We start from the raw sequence: 20,691 nt of genomic DNA, 5'->3' as shown, positions 1-20,691 counted from the left end.
ATAAACAGTTCACAATCTGTTGGTCACTATCGGTGCTTTTCTGAAACAGTGTCGCATCAATTTTTCATGTACCAGTTACTTGCAATCCGTCGGTGTACATATCCCCCGTTCTTGTTTTACTTTTTCATGTTCGTTCAACTCTCCATCGCATATTGATATAGATCACAATGAAGTAGACGGCGTCATGTCTATGTCTAACGAGATCAGACAGTCCGGTACCAGCACAGCGAACCATCCCGAAAGAAATATAAATGTTTTTATTAATATTGACTCCCATACAAACTGTCTCCAAAATATGGGCACACCCTCGAAAAATACCTACAAATGGAAAAATTAAAGAGAGGTGAAAAAACTCACCTTAAACGAAAGTCGCCACTTTCCATCTTGAGAGTTATTGACGTGTTCTAGTTTAGTGATGCATCCGCCACTATAGACAAAAAGATATTTAAATATCAAATAATGCTAAAAACTCGTCCTGAAAATCAAATCTAACCCTTCAAAAAAAAGCAACAACAACAACAGAAAGGAAGACCATCAACCAAAGATGAAAGCATCTCTATAAATTTCCTCGTGTGCATTTTTCGTTTGTTTGAGAGGACTAGCTTTTATTCAGAAAAGATAAGCAATGACGTATGTGTAATGGTTTTCCGAGAAAATGAGACTAACCACGTGACATATCGTTTTTAACCAACTTCCTGAATTTCTAGGAAACAAAATTTTCTGTTCTTAGGAATTGTTTCAAACACAATTTGCCTTCATTTCGCCGAAGAATTTGTGGCAAAAGATGGATTTCATGGAAAAGACGACGAGGTTTGTAAAAACTAGCCCCAGAGTTCAGTAAATTATCTGAATTTATAACATAATAAGAAAAGCTCAGGCGAAATTGCAAAGGTGTGAAATCAGTTAACCTAACAAAAGTCCGACTGTTTGAGTCATCCGTTTGCGAAATAAGCATCAATTATAGAGCTGCAACGCGTAATTTTAGTTATCGTCAGTAGAAGCATCGACACCATCCAAATGCTTTCAATATTGAATCTCGATGCAGTTATGTATCAGCAGTATTCGCAAGGAATTTCACCAAGAAATGGGCAAAATACGTGAAGTATGTTTATGCAATTTTTAACTTAAGGGGGGTTTTTGAAATATTCTTATTTACCAGCGGTTGAATTTCGCATAAAGAGCTCATTCACCGGCATTTGCCATGTAGATCAGTTTATGATATACAGCAGCGAAGTTCAGCCGAAATTAACTTTAATAAATTTCTACTATTAATGATTGAAACACTTTTTAGATAAGCCATTCTTACAAAGCCAAGGATTCCATCGTATCTTTAACAATGGGTGAGTAGCAAGTTTGATTTTATGTTTTCCACATGTTATCTTTGTTAAAACGCTAGGAAATGTTACGTACTTTAAGATATAAACCTTTCATAACCGGAATATTCCTCCGTGCGAAGTTGGCTCCATGAAATATCACTTCTCTAACTACAAAGAAGCCAGTAAGAGTTTTAAACATCACGTATTGGATACCCCACCATTGGCTAACCAGGTGGTGAAGACGTCAGATAAATGAAGATAGACAATATCTAGCGCTACCCAAGTACAAGAGGAGGCAGTTCAAACACTGGTAGACAGTGTAAATAAACAAGCAACACTGACAGGTAGTGTTAAGCATCAGGCAAACCAGCTTATGCTACAGAGGGAAGCTATGTGTAGATTAAATATGCAGGGCAGAAAGGATGCAAGCACACAGGAAGTAGAGAAGCAGAACGTCAGTACATTATACAGTTGGTAATGTTACTTGGTATAGAGTATAATCACAGTCATTACAGGAGGAGAGAGACTGTTTGACAGCAGACAGAGAAAGATTGTGACTGTGAGTAACGAATATGAACCTGCAGCTTAACAGAGTTATACAAATTATTGTGTGTATGCATGCATACATGCAATACATAACCACAATATTCTGTTTTGGTAAAGGATACTGCAACAAAGCAACTTCAGGGTTAGTAATTAAATGCTGACTGGTCAAGGTACCCAGCAATACATCGTCAATTAGATGCAAGACAACATGGTGATGCTACATAGGATATGCTAGAAGTTAGATGCTTGGACCCAAGGAGTTAGACATTTGTAATTTTTTATTTAACTATTGAATTGGTGAAAATTATGGATGAATTTTTTTGATAGTCACTGACGATATCATTTTTCTTATTAGCAAACAATGATGACGATGGATTTGATTTGATTAGGCCATCTTTGATCCAGCAATTAAGAACCATCCTAGATCAGTACCCAGATGATGGACAGATATTGAAGGTATGAAGAAAAGAGGGCTACCACAACCAGTTCTCTGAAAAGTGGGGGGAGTGGGTTAGTGTTACTTTTAGACAACCATCCTCTCAATTACTGTTGTGTGAGGGTTAAGCGACAGAAGTGCCAGACCTCAAGTCAAATATCACAATTGGGTAAAGGAGATACCTGTTTATATGTTGAGTTCATATGGAACAATGATGCATGCAAGAGTTATCAGGTCTTTTCATTTATGTGTGCTTACTTCATATATCTTTTCTGGTCTTCTGTATTTTACATCTTGAAATGTGTTTTGTTGTATCAGGAGCTCATCCAAAATGCAGAGGATGCACACGCAAGTCATGTAAAATTCCTCTACGACAAACACAACCATGGCACAGCCAAACTGCATCACCAGGGTCTTTCTCAATTTCAGGTAAATTTGTTTATTGATGTGCAAACTTTAAATTCCTTTTACTTCTCACTATTACAGTCAAAAATAGCTTGTTGGCTTGAATCAATCAACTTTTTAATTACTTATTTCGGTATTAAGCAACAATTTATTTTTAGTTAAAAGCTCCATGTAGATTATACTCAACTAAATCTGGGTGGTTAATACAAACTGGTCTCTTTATTGTGAATAACACATCCTGACTCATTAATAGTTCGTTTTGTGAGGTGACTTCCTGATTGTTTTTATGTAACAGGGCCCAGCACTTTATGCATATAATAATGCTCAGTTTACAAAAGATGACTGGATGGGCATACGGATGTTGTGTGATAGTATCAAAGTCAAAGACCCGATGAAAGTTGGCCGTTTTGGTCTTGGCTTTAAGTCTGTTTTTCATATGACAGGTGAGTCTCTTAAATTGCTATGTTCTCAGAACCTAACGTGAATGTTTCCAAGGAATTTTCCATTATATTGACCGTTTGGATAGACAGTCGTAGATAAATACTCTGAAAGAATCCTTTAAATGAGTTTTAATTTAGATTATTTTCTTGTCATTTAGTATTTGTTTACATATTTTATACTTATTTTATGTGAGCCTCTGGCTTGGGAGTCTGTTATCACTCCTTACATTTTGACAAAAGTTAACAAAAGTTACCGGTTCATGATTTTAAATTGCAATGCTAAGAATACAAATAGACATCAAATTTAACAGAGAAGCTTACCATTTGACGGAAGGTTGCAAAATTTTGGATGCGTTTTAAATTGTGAGATTTTTCAGGGGATTGTTTTTTTTTTTCGCTGATTAATAGTAAATCGAAAAACTAGCCGAAGTGAAAACCCGGAAAATATTCATACTTGAACGTAAAATCATGCTTGTGCTATCCTTGCAGATACAGTTATTACCTTCGTGTGATCGTATTTATCTCTGCTATGCTTTCTTGGTGTTTTGAAAAACAACAATTTTTCTCCGATATTGCAAAGATGTGTTCCTTTATTTGATTGTTAAAATGCGACAAAGTTATTTGTGTTCGTTTTCAGATTTACCAAGTATCGTAAGTGGTTCGCAGATCGGAGTGATTGATCCGCACGAAAAGTACTTTAGCGACGAAAATAGCAAACGAACCGGGCACAGGTGGCGATTTAAAGAGGACCGAGACATCATAAACAGCGTCCCAGACCAGTTTCAGCCGTACAAAGGAATACTCGATTGTACAGAGGAAACCTTCAAACAGGGATCCTATAATGGGACATTGTTTCGTTTCCCTTTAAGGACAGAACCATCCAAGCTATCGCAGACGCTATACAACACCCAAAAGGTGCACACGTTGTTTGAAAGTTTTGAGGCAGATGCTCATTTGATCCTTCTCTTTCTTCAATATCTGGAATCCATAGAGCTCTTTGTTCGAGAAGAAACGGACAGTGATGCCAGAAAAACCTTTCAAGTCCGAATCACCGATAATACCCTCAAGTTAGTGCGAGAAAAGAGGAATGAGTTTCGAAGCAAGATCTCATCAGCTGAACTATTGCCAGCAACTGTTAGGGTAACTTATCCTATCACAATTGAGGCAATTACTTACTCCAAAGGCACGCCAAGTGCGTCAGAGCGACATTCGTTTCTAGTTACTAACTACTTTTGTGGAGGGGAAATCTCGTCACAATTTAGAACCTTGGCTTCAGATCAAGATCTCAGCTATCTGCCTCTGGTAGGTGTCGCCATGGAGTTGCCAGAACGCCCTGGAAAAGAAACGCCAGACATGAAAGGCCACGTGTTTTGTTTTTTACCACTACCAGTACAGAAGACAAGTTTGACAGGATTGCCAGTGCACATCAACGGCTTCTTTGCTTTGAGTCAGAACAGGCGTTACATTAAGACGCCTACAGCTGAACAAGAAGATCTGGCTGAGAAGGAAGGCCAGCCCCTGACTGACAAGTCATTGTTATGGAACCAGTGTCTTCTGCAAGAGGCCATCCCTAAAGCGTATGCTTCTCTGCTGCTGGATGCTATGGACGAGCAGAACTACAACGTGCAAAGCGAAGCCGTGTACAAGTAAGCGTGTGTGCCCCTATAATATAATTGCCTCTTTTGCTAATACTATATGTAGCAAAGAGCTCAAGAAGACGAGTTGACAGAAACAGCTAAAATAGATTGAGACATGCAGTCGGTCTGCTTTAAGACTGATTGTGTCTCTATTGTTGATAAAAGTCTGCTAATCTCATGCTTAAACAGTTTATGGATCCAAAAGTCCTTCTTTAGTTTTAACAGTTTTCCATAATTTCTCCTTTGAATAGAGCATGGCCTGATACAACTAACATCGACCAGAAGTGGAAAAGAGTGGAGAAACCCCTATTTGAGTTGCTTCTCGACAAAAGCATCATCTACACTCCGGCTCAAGGAGGAAAATGGATAAAATTGGCAGACGCGATCGTTGAAAGACTTGCAGGAAGTGATCCTAAGGAATTGCTGGTGAACGTTTTTCTTGCAGCGAATGAAAACGTCGCCTGTTTACCCGAGCACGCCCTAAAAGCCATTTGCTTGTACTCAACGTTGAGTGCAGAAGTAACACCTTCGTTGACGCGAAGAGTCCTAAAGAATGTCCCCTCTAGCTACTCAAACTTACCACGGTCAGAAAAACTTTTGCTGCTTGATTTTGTCCTCAAAGATGGTTGCTTTTCTGACCTACTTGGATTGGAGCTGTTACCGATTTCCAACGAGCAGTTCATGTCGTTTTCCAATACGGGAGAGACTGTTTACATTTCGTCACCAGCACATCCCCGTAAACTCTTACCGTGTCCACAACAAAAGTTCCTTGATGAGAGCATCGACAAAGATTTGTCACGACAACTAGAAGCAGTTGCAAGACAAGGTATGCAATTTAGAAGTAGTTGTTACAACAACGAAAGGAGCCGTACGAAGAATTAAGCTAGTACTCTGCATCTGAAAATATATTTTTTTAGGTTACTAGAACCTTGAATTGTAGAGTGACAAATTTAAAAGACCATCGTGTATTATCCCACGGAGGAAATCGATACAATTGAGATCTCTGAGTTATCTTTTTTGCTATCATGTAATCAATTCACAATTATTTTCCTAACTTTCATGATTTTGTATGGTAACCTGCTCCAATTATGCGAGACCTGTTTTCACGATATTGCCGTATTTAGATGCAGTATGTCTGAAGGTTTTTCACTTATAAGAGCAAAATAAGATTTTCTGAAGAGTCTCGTTACTTTTCTAACAGGATGCACTCAATTACGGCATCTCACCAAGGATGACGTTGCCAAACTTCTCCCGTCGTCACTCCCACCTGGATGGTTAGAGGGACAACACATTTTGTGGAATCCTGGAGTTGGAGGCCATCCGTCCGATGACTGGCTAGGAAATATTTGGGCGTACCTGAGAGAGAACTTCCCCTCTGTAGACGAGATTTGCAGACTTGAAGGCCTGCCAGTACTTCCATTAGATATGTCGAAAGCTCCGATTACCCTCGTGAGACTTAAACAGCTATCTGATGTTGTCGTGAGAAGCCTTCATGGCGATTCTTTAGATGACGCCATAGTCGGAGCTTTGAAGGAGCTTGGTGTTACAGTAATGCAAGGGTATCCATGGTTCCTTGGCCAGCACCCAGCCGTTTCGGAAACGTTTGTTCATCAGCCATCAGTTCAAGGGGTCTTAAAAGCTGTGGCAGCTTTTCTTTCCTTAAAGCCCGCCGCCGTGCAAACCATAACAGACGATGGTAAACGATGTTTTGGGAGGTTTTTTGCCAAAGCCTCTTCGCTCAGTCCAGATGAGAAGAAAGTCCTGAGATGCATCCCTCTGTTTGAGACTTTGTCCGGAGCCTTTGTTTCTAAAAGTGATGGCCTTTGCGCTGCACCTGACGAAGCGTTTCCGGTGAAGACCCTCAGAGATCTAATCGACATTAGAGAGAACGATGCAAAGAGATTAGCAGGTTTGTTAGACATTCAAGTCTTGACACGTTCTGAGGTTTTGCTTGAGGTGATATTTCCGGATGTAATAGGTCAGCGTTACTCCACTGAAGAAATTGACAACCTCATGGAATTCGTGATGGATAGATATCACGTTTACACCGCAGAGGATGAGAGATTTCAGAATCAGTTAAAAGACCTGCCCTTTGTCTCAACTAAAAATGACAGAGTGAGACCCAAGGAGGTATTTGATCCCAGAGAAGACTTCTTAAAAAGAATTTTCGTTGAAGAAGATGTGTTTCCTGTTGGAAAGTACGTTCAACCTACAGCTCTAGTAATCTTAGAGTGCCTTGGCATGAAAGGTGAAGGAGAAATCACAGGGCACAATGTGTACGAAAGCGCAAAAGCAGTGAATAACATTTCTGACCTTTCTGCAGCGGAAATGAAGTCATCAGCGATCATGTCATTCCTAACTAGCAATCCGGCAAAACTTGAAGAGATCGTCTCTGGAACGTCAGGTTTAGTAGAGCTGGGGATGTATCTAAAGGGTATTCCATGGGTCTCTGTGATCAGACAAAAACCTGACGACTTCCCCGAAAGTCTACCGTTCTGGGGAGAAACGCACTCAGAACCTTATTTCCTAAAGCCTTCAGATGTCAAGTACAAACAAGCAGCAAACATCATTGGATCAGTAAAACCACTTGTCAAAGCTGAGCCATGTAGTCAATTAACCCGCTTCTTTTCGTGGGATGCAGACCCGGCTGTTTTGGACCTCGTGCAGCACTTGCTGAATGTAATAAGTTGCTACAGTGCACGAGAAAAGCCGCGTTATATTATCGTCGCCCAGGAAATGTACGCCTTTCTCAGTCGTGCAGATCATAACGATGTACTTACCGCTTTGGAGAATGTGAAGAACCCTCCGTGGATTTGGAACGGAGATGGATTTTCTTCCCCCAGATTCCTGATATCTCAGAAACCTCCGATTGATCTGTCACCATATATCTGTTCCCTTCCCTCAGAGGTGGCAAGATTCTACAAGCTGTTTGAAAAGTTTGGCTTACAAGAGAAGTGCGATGACGCATTCTTGCTAGAGGTTCTTCACCTAATAAAGGAGAAGTACGATAATCACCCTCGGCTTCCTACGGCAGAGGTACGAAGGGACTTGCAGTTGTCTGTGGACATTTTGAATGAAATTAAGCCAAACGTTGGTGATCGGTTGCCACCCGAACTTCAAGAAAAGGTGCTCATTCCGACACATGTGGAAGACGATGCGTATGTTAAGCTTGCACCAGTTGAGAGATGTATGTACTGCGAACATGATTGGCTAGAAAGAAGTAACCATGGTGGAGAAGATGAAGGCATGGAATATTTTTATGTACATCCAAACATTCCAAACAGCACAGCGGAACTTTTGCGCGTTCCAACGTTAATGAATCGAATGTTAGAGTCAGACGAGCTCGATTTTGGAGAGGAATTCGGACAAGAAGAAAAACTTACTCGTAGACTTAGTAGACTTCTGGAGGACTATTCTGATGGCTTTGCAGTACCCAAAGAGCTTGTTCAAAACGCAGACGATGCAGGTGCTACTGAAGTGAGATTTCTATATGACGAACGAACGAACCAGGATGCCATGACCTGCCTGATTGACGAAGAAATGAAACACTGCCAGGGTCCTGCTTTGTGGGTCTACAACGATGCCGAATTCAGAGACGAAGATTTTGCAAACATCACAAAATTAAATGGTGCTACAAAAGAACAAGAAACTGAGAAAATTGGCAAATTTGGACTTGGTTTCAACGCAGTCTACAATCTGACAGATGTTCCGATGTTCTTGAGCAGAAATTACTTTGTGATTTTCGACCCAAACAAATTCTATCTTGGGAAGGCAATAAGAAATAAGAGCAAGCCTGGAATAAAGATAAATCTCAACAAAAACACAAAGAGACTTCGGAGTCTCAGCAATCAGTTTAAACCGTTCAATGGAATATTTGATTGCGATCTTCACCTGAACAAAGACGACTACTCGTACCCTGGAACTCTGTTCCGTTTTCCATTACGTACTAGAGAGCAAGCCATTAAAAGTGAAATCAAGCAACTTCATTACGACAACGAACAAATGAAAGAACTCTTAAAGCTTTTCGCCTCTGGTGCAAAGACTCTTCTTCTCTTCACGCAAAATGTGGTCCGGGTTAGCATTTATCATTTACCGAAAGACTCGAACCTTTTTTGTCCACCTTCGCTTATGCTTGAAGTTAGAAAGTCATTTTGTAGAGAAGGGATCCTAAGGGAATTGTCTTTTCCAGTTTCACTTTCTCATGCTGCTGAGAAGCTTAGTAAGGAAGAACAGTACCTTTTGCAACAGTGTAATTTTTTGCAAGCATCATCTGTAGTTGCGAAGAATGGAGGAGATGCGAATAGCTCCACGCCTGCCGTTCTTAGTTCTGCGCTTACAATTATCATTAAGAGCACCACTACGGAGAGCGGAAAACCGTTTGTTGAAGCCGAGGCTTACATGTCAGATGAGTCTCAGATTTGGCTGGTTGCATCTTCTATGGGCAAAGGACTCACAGCGCAGTTTAAAAGGGATGACAAAAGTCTACTTCCATCAGCGGGGGTAGCTGCCAGATTGACTTTCGATGGTAGTGGAAAACTCTTACCAGTACCTGTTGTTGATCAAGTCGCTGCGGATATACAACGTCCTGTAGGAAAACTATTCTGCTATCTTCCACTTCCAATTAAAAGTGGTTTCCCGGTTCATGTAAATGGAGCGTTTGCAGTGGCTTCCAGCAGGCGAAGCTTGAAGGAGAAGACAGCAGACGATAAAGATTCCGTTGGGGTAGAGTGGAACAATAGTCTCATGCAAGACTCCGTATGTGAAGCTTATCTGGACCTTCTGGAGGACGTCAAGACTTTAGCTTCTGACAAGTACCAGTTTTATTCACTATGGCCTAAGGCGTGTGACGTAGAGCAGAATTGCGAGCCCCTTGCGCGTTCGTTCTACCAAAGTTTGGCGAGTGGAGGCTACTCTCTCTTTTCCAATGGAAGCCAGTGGGTGAACATCAATCATGTGGTATTTCTAGAGCCTAGCTTTCGGTATGATCCTAAAATCGGGGAGCTGTCTTTTGAGGTTTTGAAGTTTTTCAAGAAAGAGGATACAGTCATCATTGACCTTCCAGCTGAGGTTTACCAGTCATTTGTCAGTTATGATCTCGTGACAAAAATTCAGGAGAAAAACTACGACAAGAGTAAATTCTTCCGTGAGTTATTCTTTCCAAACATTGCTTCGGTTCCACCACACCTGCGCGACCACTTGGTATTGTACGCACTTGATGACAAAGATGGAGAGTTTGACGATCTAATCAAGTCATATGCGTGTATTCCAACCACACCAAATGGTCGAAAACTTAAGTGTCCTGCCCACCTCATCCACCCGACCAAGTTAGCGGCCTCTCTGTTCAGCCAGGAGGACGAAATGTTTCCATCTGGAACAAGAGACACCTTCCTAAACAGTTTTCGACTTGCCAAACTTGAGCAACTTGGAATGTTGGCAGATGATCTCCCGTGGCCACGGCTTGCAGAAAGGGCGCAGAGTATCAGTCTATTAAGTTATCATTGCAGTGAATCAGCGTTGAAGCGTACAAAAGACCTAATCGATCATCTAGAAAGAAATTTGATGCATGGTAATGAAAATCGTGCTTCCTTTGAATCTCGGGAGACATTTTTACACGCCAGATTTTTGCCGGTGCTTCAGAGGCCTAAAAGTTTCCCTCTCCCTTGGAAAGCAGATGAATTGCACTTTAAGAATGGCCGAGTATTCATGTCTCCTGCAGAGTCCTTTCCGAATAGAGTAAAGAATCTAGTCTGCTGCACTGAGCCAGTACTTGAGTTACACTTGCCAACCATCATCCAAGCGTTCCTGCAGTTGGACACTAAACAGGCTACATTAGACCACGTTAAAATGCAACTTAATATTGCCGCGTCTGTTAGCACACAGAATCTGGACCCCTTTGAGATCGAAAGCTTGAAAGAAGTTTGCTTGGAAGCATACGGGTATCTCGAGGAAGCTCTTTCTAACAAGTGCATCACAGAGAAGGAAGTACGAGGGTTGTTTAGCGGGAAAAAGTTTATTCTCTGTGAGGGGGAATTTGTCTTAACGGAGAAAGTAGCTCTCGAGCTGCATTGCGATTGTTCTCCATATCTTCGCCAGCTTCCACAAGATTTAGCAAAGCGTTTTAAAGGCTTCATGAAAACTGCGGGAGTGAAGGCTGCCTTCGATGCCGACGATTTCATAGCTTCTTTGAATCAAATAAAGCACATATTTGGGGAAGAAAATCTCGATGAGAAGAGTATTCAAGTAGCAGTTAACATGGCTGTTCAACTGGGAAATATTTTAAAGAGGCGTAGTACACAAGGTGTCGGAGATGAAGGAGAACAAGATACAGTATTTCTTCCTGATTCCATGGGTGTGATGAGACCTGTTGACGATCTTTCTATGGGAGATTGCGACTGGATACCAGACGAAAGTGGTGTATGTCTTGTAAATGAAATGATTCCTTTTCCAGTGAGTGCTCAACTTGGTGTCAAGACCCGTCGCGAGGAAACTCTAAATCGTTTCTCTACTGGGATTCCTTTTGGACAAAGCGAGAAACTTAAAAATCGTCTAAGGCGGATTCTTACAGCCTATCCATGTGAGAAAGAGATACTGAAAGAACTTCTTCAGAATGCCGATGATGCACAAGCAACAGAGATATGCTTTATCAGCGACCCTCGACAACACTTTGACGAAAAAGTATTTAGAGACTCCTGGAAAATGCTCCAGGGCCCTGCGTTGTGTGTGTACAACAACAAACCATTTACGGAGGCTGATATCGTAGGAATACAAAATCTCGGCGAAGGCAGCAAAGGAGACGATCCCAACAAAACTGGTCAGTATGGTGTTGGTTTCAATGCTGTGTACCATCTAACAGACGTACCTTCGTTCGTCTCTTGCAGTGAAGAGATAGGCGACATTTTGTGTATATTTGATCCCCACTACAAATACGTACCAGGTGCAACTGAATGGAAACCAGGAATGATGTTCAGAGAAGTGGAAAAGCTCAAAAAAGTGTTTCCGGACGTTTTCTCTTGCTATGACCAGAAAGAGTGTCCCGTGCAAAATTCGACAATGTTCCGTTTTCCATTACGAACAGTAGAGATGGCGAATAGCTCTGAGATATCCGAGACCTCAGTTACACCTGACGCGTTAGAAGACATGATGAAAGCACTCAGAGAAGAACTCTTCGAGGTTATGATCTTTGTGAACAACGTGAGGAAGATCACCTTGTGTGACATAGACCCTACGACTGGAGAAAGAATAAACGTCTATTCCGTCGCAGCAGTATTGTCGGCGGAGGACGAAACGAAAAGGCAAGAGTTTGCCACCTTTATCAAGAATATTAGAAAATCAGCTGAACAACCAAGCGACATTTACCCATATGACATCGAGGTTAAAAACTGTTCATATGTTCTGAATCTAGAGGACAACCGTGGCAACCAAGAAAAGTGGTTAGTTGTTCAGCAAGTTGGCTTTGAGAAACAGGTGCAACCAAGCATAACAGATGCTTACAGAAGGGGGAGTCTGGGAATGTTACCTCGTGGTGGAGTTGCCTGCCTTCTGGAAAAAAATTCCACGCTTGATGAGCCTGAAATTAGAGCGAAAAAAGCTTACTGTTTCCTTCCACTTCCTCTCGAGACTAGTCTCCCATTACACATTAATGGACATTTTGCATTGGATCACGAGTCAAGAAGAAATTTGTGGAGAGACAAAGCTGGTGATTCTCGCACTGACTGGAACAATGCTCTGTTTGAAGACGTGATTGCATCATGTTACCTGAAGCTTCTGGATGAAGTCAGGAGTTTTTTTCACATCCAAATCTCTCCAACTTTGGCACAAAGTAAACTTCATTGCAACAACGATGCTTTGATTGCAAAGATTTATGAGTACGAAAAGCTTTTCCCTTTGTTTACTTCAGAAGAAACCTACTGGGCGACCTTAATACGATCCGTTTATCGAGGGATGGACGAAAAGGGATTAAGACTCCTCCCTGTGGTGAGAGGTGGCAGATCAGAAAGGAATGACGAGGAGACTCAATTAACATGGCTTCCTCCGGCAGGTAAGGGAAAAGAAAAGGCATTTTTCAATAATCTGGGGGCAAGTGATTGTTTCGCCAGAAAACCGAGACGCCCCATTTATGGAAGCGACCCGGAGAAAGAGGAAAAACTAAGAACGGAAAAGATAAGGAGATTCGAAGACATTCTTCTACATACAGGCTTTAACCTCGTGAAATTCTCGACTTTAGTGTATGATGCACTGAAAAAATCTGGCGTGGAATCGCACTGTGTCTCACCCTCTGCAATAATGGCGTTCTACAAGACTTTCAATGATGACAGTCCGCTCTGCTGTGTTGGACCCATGTCTGTTCATATAAAAAATACGCCATTTAAGGAGATTGGAGACGTTTTGCTCGTTTTGAACTACTGCAAGGATGACGAAAACTTCATGGAAAACCTGTCAGGAGTGCCTTTACTCGTAACACAGAACGAGCACCTACACACTTTCAGTCCGGATGATCCCAAGTATCTATCGCGTCATCATGGTATCTTACCACAGTGCAGTGATATGTTTGTCCACCATGATGTGAGACTTCGCATCTTCAACGCTGCGAAGAGTCAGGAGTCACCTGTGTTTAAACGTTTTGGAGTAAAAGATTTTGCCACATTTTTGGATCGGACCCTACCACGTGAGTATTCTACCAGCGATCGCTTCGTTGCATGGTGCCCGACGCAAATATCAGTGCCTAATAAGCAATGGGTGGAAGCAGTTTGGAAGTTTCTGGGTGAAGAAACAGAAAGTCTTTTTAAGGAAGAAAGGAAAACTCTATCACAAGGAGAAGAGATTGAAAGAATTAAGACAATTCTTGAACCACTCTCAAATTGGAGTATTCTTCCATGTACTGAAACAACCAAGATGGCACCATCGGGTAAAACAGAACACTTCCTTGTTCCCCTTAATCTTGCAAAGGCTGTACTTGATTTTTCAGGCTCCGATATCGATGCCGATATTTGCAAACTTGTTGAGTCTCTGAGGAAGCTGAGCCTAGCCGAGGTGAACTACAGTTTCTTGCCTACCGAGTCAATGTACCTTGCACGAAAGTTGGTAGCATCACTTAAGACACCAGAATCCGTTCTAAAATCACTGGAGCTTAAGATGTCAACGAACCCCAAAGCTATTGAGGACAAATTGACGGGAATAGAATGTCGTAACATTTTGGATTATTTCAGTCGTAATGTGGAAAGGCTGCAGGAACGCGACAAGCGTACACTGATGAAACTGCCATTCTATCAAACAACTCACGGGGGATTCACAAGTACTTGGTGTGAAACGATTTGCGTCCTACCATTTGGTATCCCACGCGAAGAAATGGAGCAGCTGGGGAGTAGATTAAGCGTGGTTTTTTTAGAAGAGTGGAAACGCCTGCTTCCATTGTACAAATTTCTTGAGTTCAAATGTGTCTCTGCAGTTGACTTCTACTGTAAAGTCATATTGCAGAACATGGAAATTTTTAGCAGCACGGCAAGATTTACTCATCTTAAGCACATTCGTGAGGTCATTTTGCCAAGACTATCACAAGAAGGCAAGAGCGACGAGCAGAAGTTGCTCGGCTGTTTGAGTGAAACAGCTTTTGTTCCCTTTACTGATGGAAGTTTGAAGCGGGCGTCCTTTTTCTATAAACCTGGACATGAAGTTTTCAGTGTACTACTTCCTAAAGACATGTTTCCCCCAGAGCCATTCAACACGCCCGAATGGCTGCAGTTTTTGATGAAAATTGGGTTGACCTGTGAGGTTTCTGCTGATCTATTTCTGGAGTTTGCCATTGAAATTGAACGCGAAGGTGAGACGCAGAAAAATGATGTAACTTACAAAAAGTCCAAGGTACTAGTGAAACACTTGTTCAGTCGAAAGAATCTTGTGGAAGAAGGGCTTTTGCATTCTATTTGTGACATCCGGTTTATAGCCACAGATCCAGTGGGTGCCGAATTACGAGCAATTCATCCTCAGTTCGGTGAAGGAAGGGATGGCCAGATTCCCTACATCGCATTTAAGAGTTCTTTGTTACCAGAGCACGGTAAGGCAGCGTGGACAACGGCATCAATCCTTCCACAATGGGCAAATCCAAGAGAATATGTATACTTGATGGAATTCAAGGGGTGGAAAAATGAGCATGCCCTCTGCAATGCTGTCATCTCCCACCTTCATATTCTAGCTGAGCCGACCATGAACCAAGTTGTCTTTCACTGCCAAAATGTATGCTCTCGATTGGCAAAAGAGAACGAAGTGGACGTTACCTATGATCAGAGGGTGACCAGAACGTCAGTGATGTTGAGGATCTACAGTGTTTTGCAGAAAAACTCCCCTTCAAGTACTTTCGCGAAGGAACGACTTGATCATACACCCTGTATTTTGGTACAAGAAGGTCAACGTTTTGTTTTTGCTAAACAAGTGGTTATCGAGTTGTATGAGAGCCTTGAAATCAAGCCATTTCTGTACAGAATGCCAAACGAATTAAGTAGGTTTTCGAAACTCTTCGAATACCTGGGATGTTCTCCATCTGTCACACCTTCCAACTACGTCATGGTATTAGACATGTTGCACAAACAATGTCAAGACGAAAGCCTACATGTAAATGAGGTTAACTGTGCTTTGAGAGCGGTCAAAGGCCTCATGGAAACAATGCAAGACTCACCTGATGCAGCTCAGGTTATTTCGTCGTTGTACCTCCCCGCTACCTGTTCTTACAGCGCTTGTTTGGATGACAACAACGGGAGACTTAAGGTCACACTGATGAAGGCTACCGAGCTGATCTTCGAGAATACTTCCCTCTATCGTGATCGTATCAAAAACTTCAACGCACCTTTTGTGGTCGACCTCGACAGAGCCAACGTAAGCTGCAAAAATAATGCAAACTATGAAGATTTAATCATGCTGCTCCCCAGTAAAGTCCGACCACACATGATGTCAGGCGTAATTGAAGAGAAGTTCTTGAATTCCAGTGATAACGCCAAAGGTTTTGACATAGGTGCTGCTAGTTCATTAAGGAAACAGCTCCACTCAGAACAGTTCTATCGAGGAATTGTGAGACTTCTTCGCCACGTCAGCCGAGGTCGTAGTCTAGATCAAAATATGCTCATAACTGTTAAAAGCGGTTTGGAAAGAATTGAATTCCTTGGAATGAAAAGAATCGTTACTCATCTGGTTCATAACGGGGTGCCTATCAAAGAGAGTGAACGCAAAGTTTCATACTTTTTAGAAAAGGTGTTAGACTCCGGTCACCAGTTTTGGAAAGTATATGTTAACGCAGTCGATGACGTCGACGAAACCATGTCAAGGATATCTCTAACGTTGTCGGAGGTGATTGCAGAAGTGTGTAACGGGCTTCTGCGAGAAGCCACCATGTATATCCCAGTGATGCTGGGATCTCAACCTAGTAAGATTTGGTCTTTACTGGATAGCATGGGGATTCGACAAGACGATTCGAACGTCAAAGAAAGGGGAGATGTTTTTCCACAACCAGGAAGCTTCATACCAATAGCAGAACACAACCTTTTAAATCCAGCTTTCAAATTCTTCGAGCCTGGGGAATACGTTGGATACGAATTAGATGATCCAAGTCTTCATCTTGAAGAAGGGGATGCAGTTTTCATTTATGCTGTGATACTCAAAGACGTCTCTGGTGAAAACGTCAGCTTTTGTGAGAAGTCCTACCAGATAGACATTGGACATGAAAAGGAACCGAAAGTTGCCCACGCCACTAAGCTTTATAAATTTCACCGTCTTCAAGAGATAGCATCCTCTGCCACTGTCCTGTCTGATCAGCCAGGAAGCTCCCCCTTTTATAACCAGGAGATATTTGACGACATCACAAGAATCCTTGAAGACGCATGGAAGCTATCAGAGGACATCAGAAGACAAATTATCAAGAGACTTATTTTGCAGTGGCATCCAGATAAGAATCCAGGAAACGAAGTCTTCTGCACGGAGATTTTCCAGCATATAAAAAATGAAATTGAACGACTAGAAAGAGAACAGCTACGTAGATGCATGGAGTCTGGGAGCCCTCATGGATCTTACGGTGTGTATTTTCCCTTCTGGGGAGCTCGTGTAAGGCAATATAACTCACAGCGTCAAGAATACACAGAGAACTTCATTAGAAGCTATGGGTCCTGGAGCCACAGATCACGATCGTGGGAAGTTCCTCCTAGCTTCTGTACCACCAATCCCCAACCTGCACAGGCACGACGCTGGTTCAGACAAGCTGAGGCTGATCTGGCAGCTGCTGATAACGACATTTCCTCTGCTAAGCCGTCTTTCGTGTGGGCTTGCTTCAAATGTCATCAGGTAAGAGACCGAGTGCACAGTAATCATTTCGAATGTGTTGCTAGTAAAAAGAAATCCAAGGGAACTCATACAATAACGTTACTAGTACAGAGCCATATAGCTTGCGATGGAAGATCTGATTTATTTTGCTTTTAGGATACAATAATTGTAGTTCATTTGCGCCTTCCTTAGAGAGTTTCGAAACAGGACTTGCCTTGCTAAATGCAGTGGTGCTTTTCAAATTCTTCGGGCGTCATGACGCTAACGTTCATTGTTTTTCAGGCTGCCGAGAAAGCGCTGAAAGCCGCCCAATATTCTTTAGATTCAAACAAGACCAATGTTCACAACTTAGTGCAAAATTCCTTGTCGCTTGATGACTCTCAACTGACAACATTATCGGGCCAGCTTGAAAGTCGCGTGGGCGACTCGACGCGCATGCGTTACCCCGACCAGGTCAATTTTCCTGAGATTCCAAGCGACGTTTATTCGGAAGAAACGGCGAGAGATGCTGTGGATCTAGCCTCAAGGGTATTAGAGAACGTTAGAAGCAGAATAAGATAAGGTACGTGTGTCTGTGGGGAGTCATTTGGAACACAAATATTAACCACGAGAATTAAAACTCTCTCTTAAGTATTGGCAAGAACTTGTAAGTGAAACTCAATTTGATTGCCGTTTTAAAATGGTCAATCGTTAATGCTAAGCACCAATCTAATGTCTTGTTGCACCAAACACCGTTGTGAGACTCAAATTCCAATCGAAGATTATGAATTGCCTGTGTTCAGAGACAGAACGTTAGTACTAAATATCAATCGTAGTTTTCATTATCCATCGATGATGTTAAACCTTCATTGCTTGTGTTATGTAATACAGCAATCGTTTCTTGTGACATCAAACCACGTCAATCGCCATTTTGCCACTAATCGTTTGAACAATACATAGAAATCGCTTGTGCAAAAAGGAAATCGTCAGTGCCAGTACAAAGCATCGATTTTTACTGATTCTAATACTGGCGTCTAAAGATCCGCTGGGATTGGTCCACCTAGTCCTATAGGCAGCAAATTTTTGTGCACTGTTTATCTTTGTTGTTGTGAGGGTAAAAAAAAAGAAAAAAAAAAACGCTTTTACAAATTTTGTTGAATCTGTAGTTTTGGTTTACTTGTTTTGTTACAATTATGGGCCGAGATTATCTCTCTGCGTGAGAATGTGACGATGACTGCAAATATCCCGAAATTTAAAGAAAGTTCGACTCTGTATCTCGCCTAACAACAACAGAGAGACACCTGGTACTGTGTGTGCCAGCCTGTACCACTCTAAAAACTTTTGTCTCGAAAGATAACAGAAATTACCATATTTCACCTTTCACAAGGTAAGAATTTGAATCTTAAACGATTGTTTGGTGTTTCATGCGCCGATGGCCTTTGACGTCGTGCAGGACTTCGTGTTGACATTAGTTCATGAGGATTGTTTTTAATTTCGGTGAGCAGTGGTGGAATATGTATGCCAAATACAAGTAGTCACTTCGACCTCAAAGGATAAGTGTCAATAAGATTTTTGCTTAACAGGTTTTTCTGCTAACTCGAACTGTGTCAATGATTATGACTGCACTCTTTCATTCTTTACGTAGGAGGCACTCTTCAAGACAGTTTGCTTGAGATAATTCGTTGTGCATCCCAAGATGTCTTTCAAGTCAAGTTTCCAGAATAATTTTCGGACTTGGTTAATGTGATAACCGTTCCTAGTATCTTTCATGACTTGCTCGGCCAGAAAACATTTATGCAAGATGGCGTGCATAAGTAAGTAGTAGAAAAATAAAGAAAGAAAAGACAAGATGAACGGTTGTCCTTGTTAGGACTCTTTTCAAGCTTAGCTGATATCAAAGCAAGCGAGTTTATTTCATAAATTTTATTATATTGCGTGACAAATAGCTAGTAGAAAATTCTGTAAGATTCATTCGCACATGAATAGCCAGAGAGATATAATGCATTACTGAGCAGTGTTATGCACGACTAGAATAATGCAAGCAAATCTAAAAGAATTAAGCTCGTGGTTTACCTTTGTTATTCTTCCAGGGTTCTCTTATAGATTAGTGGATTATTTTTACGCCATGATAACCTGCGCTCTCACAGCTAGGAAGAGTATTGAAGTATGCAAAAACGTTTGTCGTCATGTTTCTACACTATCCATGAAATTGTTTCTTATTGTAACTTTGTGTTCTTATTGAAGAGTTAAAAGGTACCCCTGGATAGAACTAGGGAAAAGAATGTTACAAGTAACAACCAGTAAAGCTATCCTCGAAACCCTTCTAACAGTTTAAAGATAAGACGTGTTCATTAAAGATCTTTAGAGAGAATGATATCGAACAAAGTTGAGAACCAAGCTGTTTTTTTTACTCTTATCCCTAAAGTAGATTAGCCATCATTACCAGCGAAAATTGCCAAGCAGAATTGAGGTTAATTAAAAGCTTTCATTGTATTCATTTTTGGTCGGTCTCTTACATTGTATCAAAATTAGAGGGCTTTTTCCCCTAAGGGGTTCTTCTTGGCGATGGGCTAATGCGAATGTGTTGCTAGACGAGGTCGCATTTTCACGACTGGATTTACTATAATGAAGTTGCATTCCTTGTAGATTTACCAGTATGGAGTCGCACATTTTTGGGATTGTGTGGGTAAGAAAATTCTGGTAGGGATTTAAAACTAATATGGGGTTTATAATTGGCCACAGAGGAAACTATAATGGGTTAGGGGTTCTAAAAAGCCAGCGGCACCTACCCAGCAAAAATTTACCTATGACCCCCCTTAACTTTTACCCCACTACCCCACAGCCCCCCTAGCCCTTAGTCCTTATTGTCATCAATGTCTTACTGAGTAAGATACAGAGACAAAGCAAGGGGGCCATGCCACATCATTTCAATGTGGCACTTTTTTCTTTTATTGACTGGAACGATTTTAACAAAACTTCACAGTCCCATGATGAACAAACATTAATGACTAATGGCTCTGAAAAAACTGGGTTAAATCTAAAACAGAAGTCTGACCCGAGCAGAAATCCATCTCAATTCCCGATAACTTTTTTACGATCCACATCTTACTTTTTATTACTGCTCTATTTGTTTTTGGGCCGTTATCGGGTCAATAAGTCCGAACTAAGATTCTGCACCTCTCACGTAACACCCTTCATGCGCTTCATAGAGTCTCGGCTGAGTTGACTCGCAGGGTTCCTTCCATCAGAGCACCTTGTTTTCTTCAAGGATACACGATGAAACTAAAACAGAGAAAACTGTATGGATACCCACTTCTAAACAGGAATGGGATGAAAAATCCACCTTTCTTTAAGGAAATTTTTATAGAAAGATTTTATTCTCATCTGTGGGCCGGTCCCACTGTTGCTGCTTAGCAAACAGCATCATTAACGTTGAACTAATATGCATTGCATAGTGATTGAAATGAGACACTATCAAATTTAAGTCATAGTTTTGTTACTTCGCTTTTTGTTCCTAACCCCTCCCCTCTTTGTCAGTTATCTTATGTCGCCATTCAAATTCGCCCAACCCTTACTCAGTTTTGAAATCCAAAATGGCGGCAAAAATGAGATTACCGTCAGAATTTACCAAA

At 41.5% G+C, this 20,691-nt stretch overlaps 1 protein-coding gene across 1 annotated transcript; it reads left to right on the top strand.

Moving 5' to 3' along the window:
• Positions 1–679: 679 nt before the first annotated feature.
• On the top strand, positions 680–19,456 carry LOC113672822 (sacsin-like). The gene is made up of 10 exons (XM_089182610.1): positions 680–810; positions 1,292–1,340; positions 2,218–2,318; positions 2,617–2,727; positions 2,999–3,146; positions 3,781–4,789; positions 5,032–5,606; positions 5,982–17,101; positions 17,363–17,642; positions 18,705–19,456. The coding sequence occupies exons 2-9, from the start codon at positions 1,337–1,339 to the stop codon at positions 17,639–17,641; spliced, it is 13,347 nt and encodes a 4,448-aa protein (XP_089038736.1). The 5' UTR covers positions 680–810; positions 1,292–1,336; the 3' UTR covers position 17,642; positions 18,705–19,456.
• Positions 19,457–20,691: the final 1,235 nt, after the last annotated feature.

Source organism: Pocillopora damicornis, chromosome 9 (genome assembly GCF_964200805.1).
Source record: "Pocillopora damicornis chromosome 9, jaPocDami1.2, whole genome shotgun sequence".
NCBI classification, from domain to species: Eukaryota; Metazoa; Cnidaria; class Anthozoa; order Scleractinia; family Pocilloporidae; genus Pocillopora; species Pocillopora damicornis.
The sequence above is the reverse complement of the archived record's forward strand: the minus strand, read 5'-3'. Positions and strand labels throughout refer to the sequence as shown.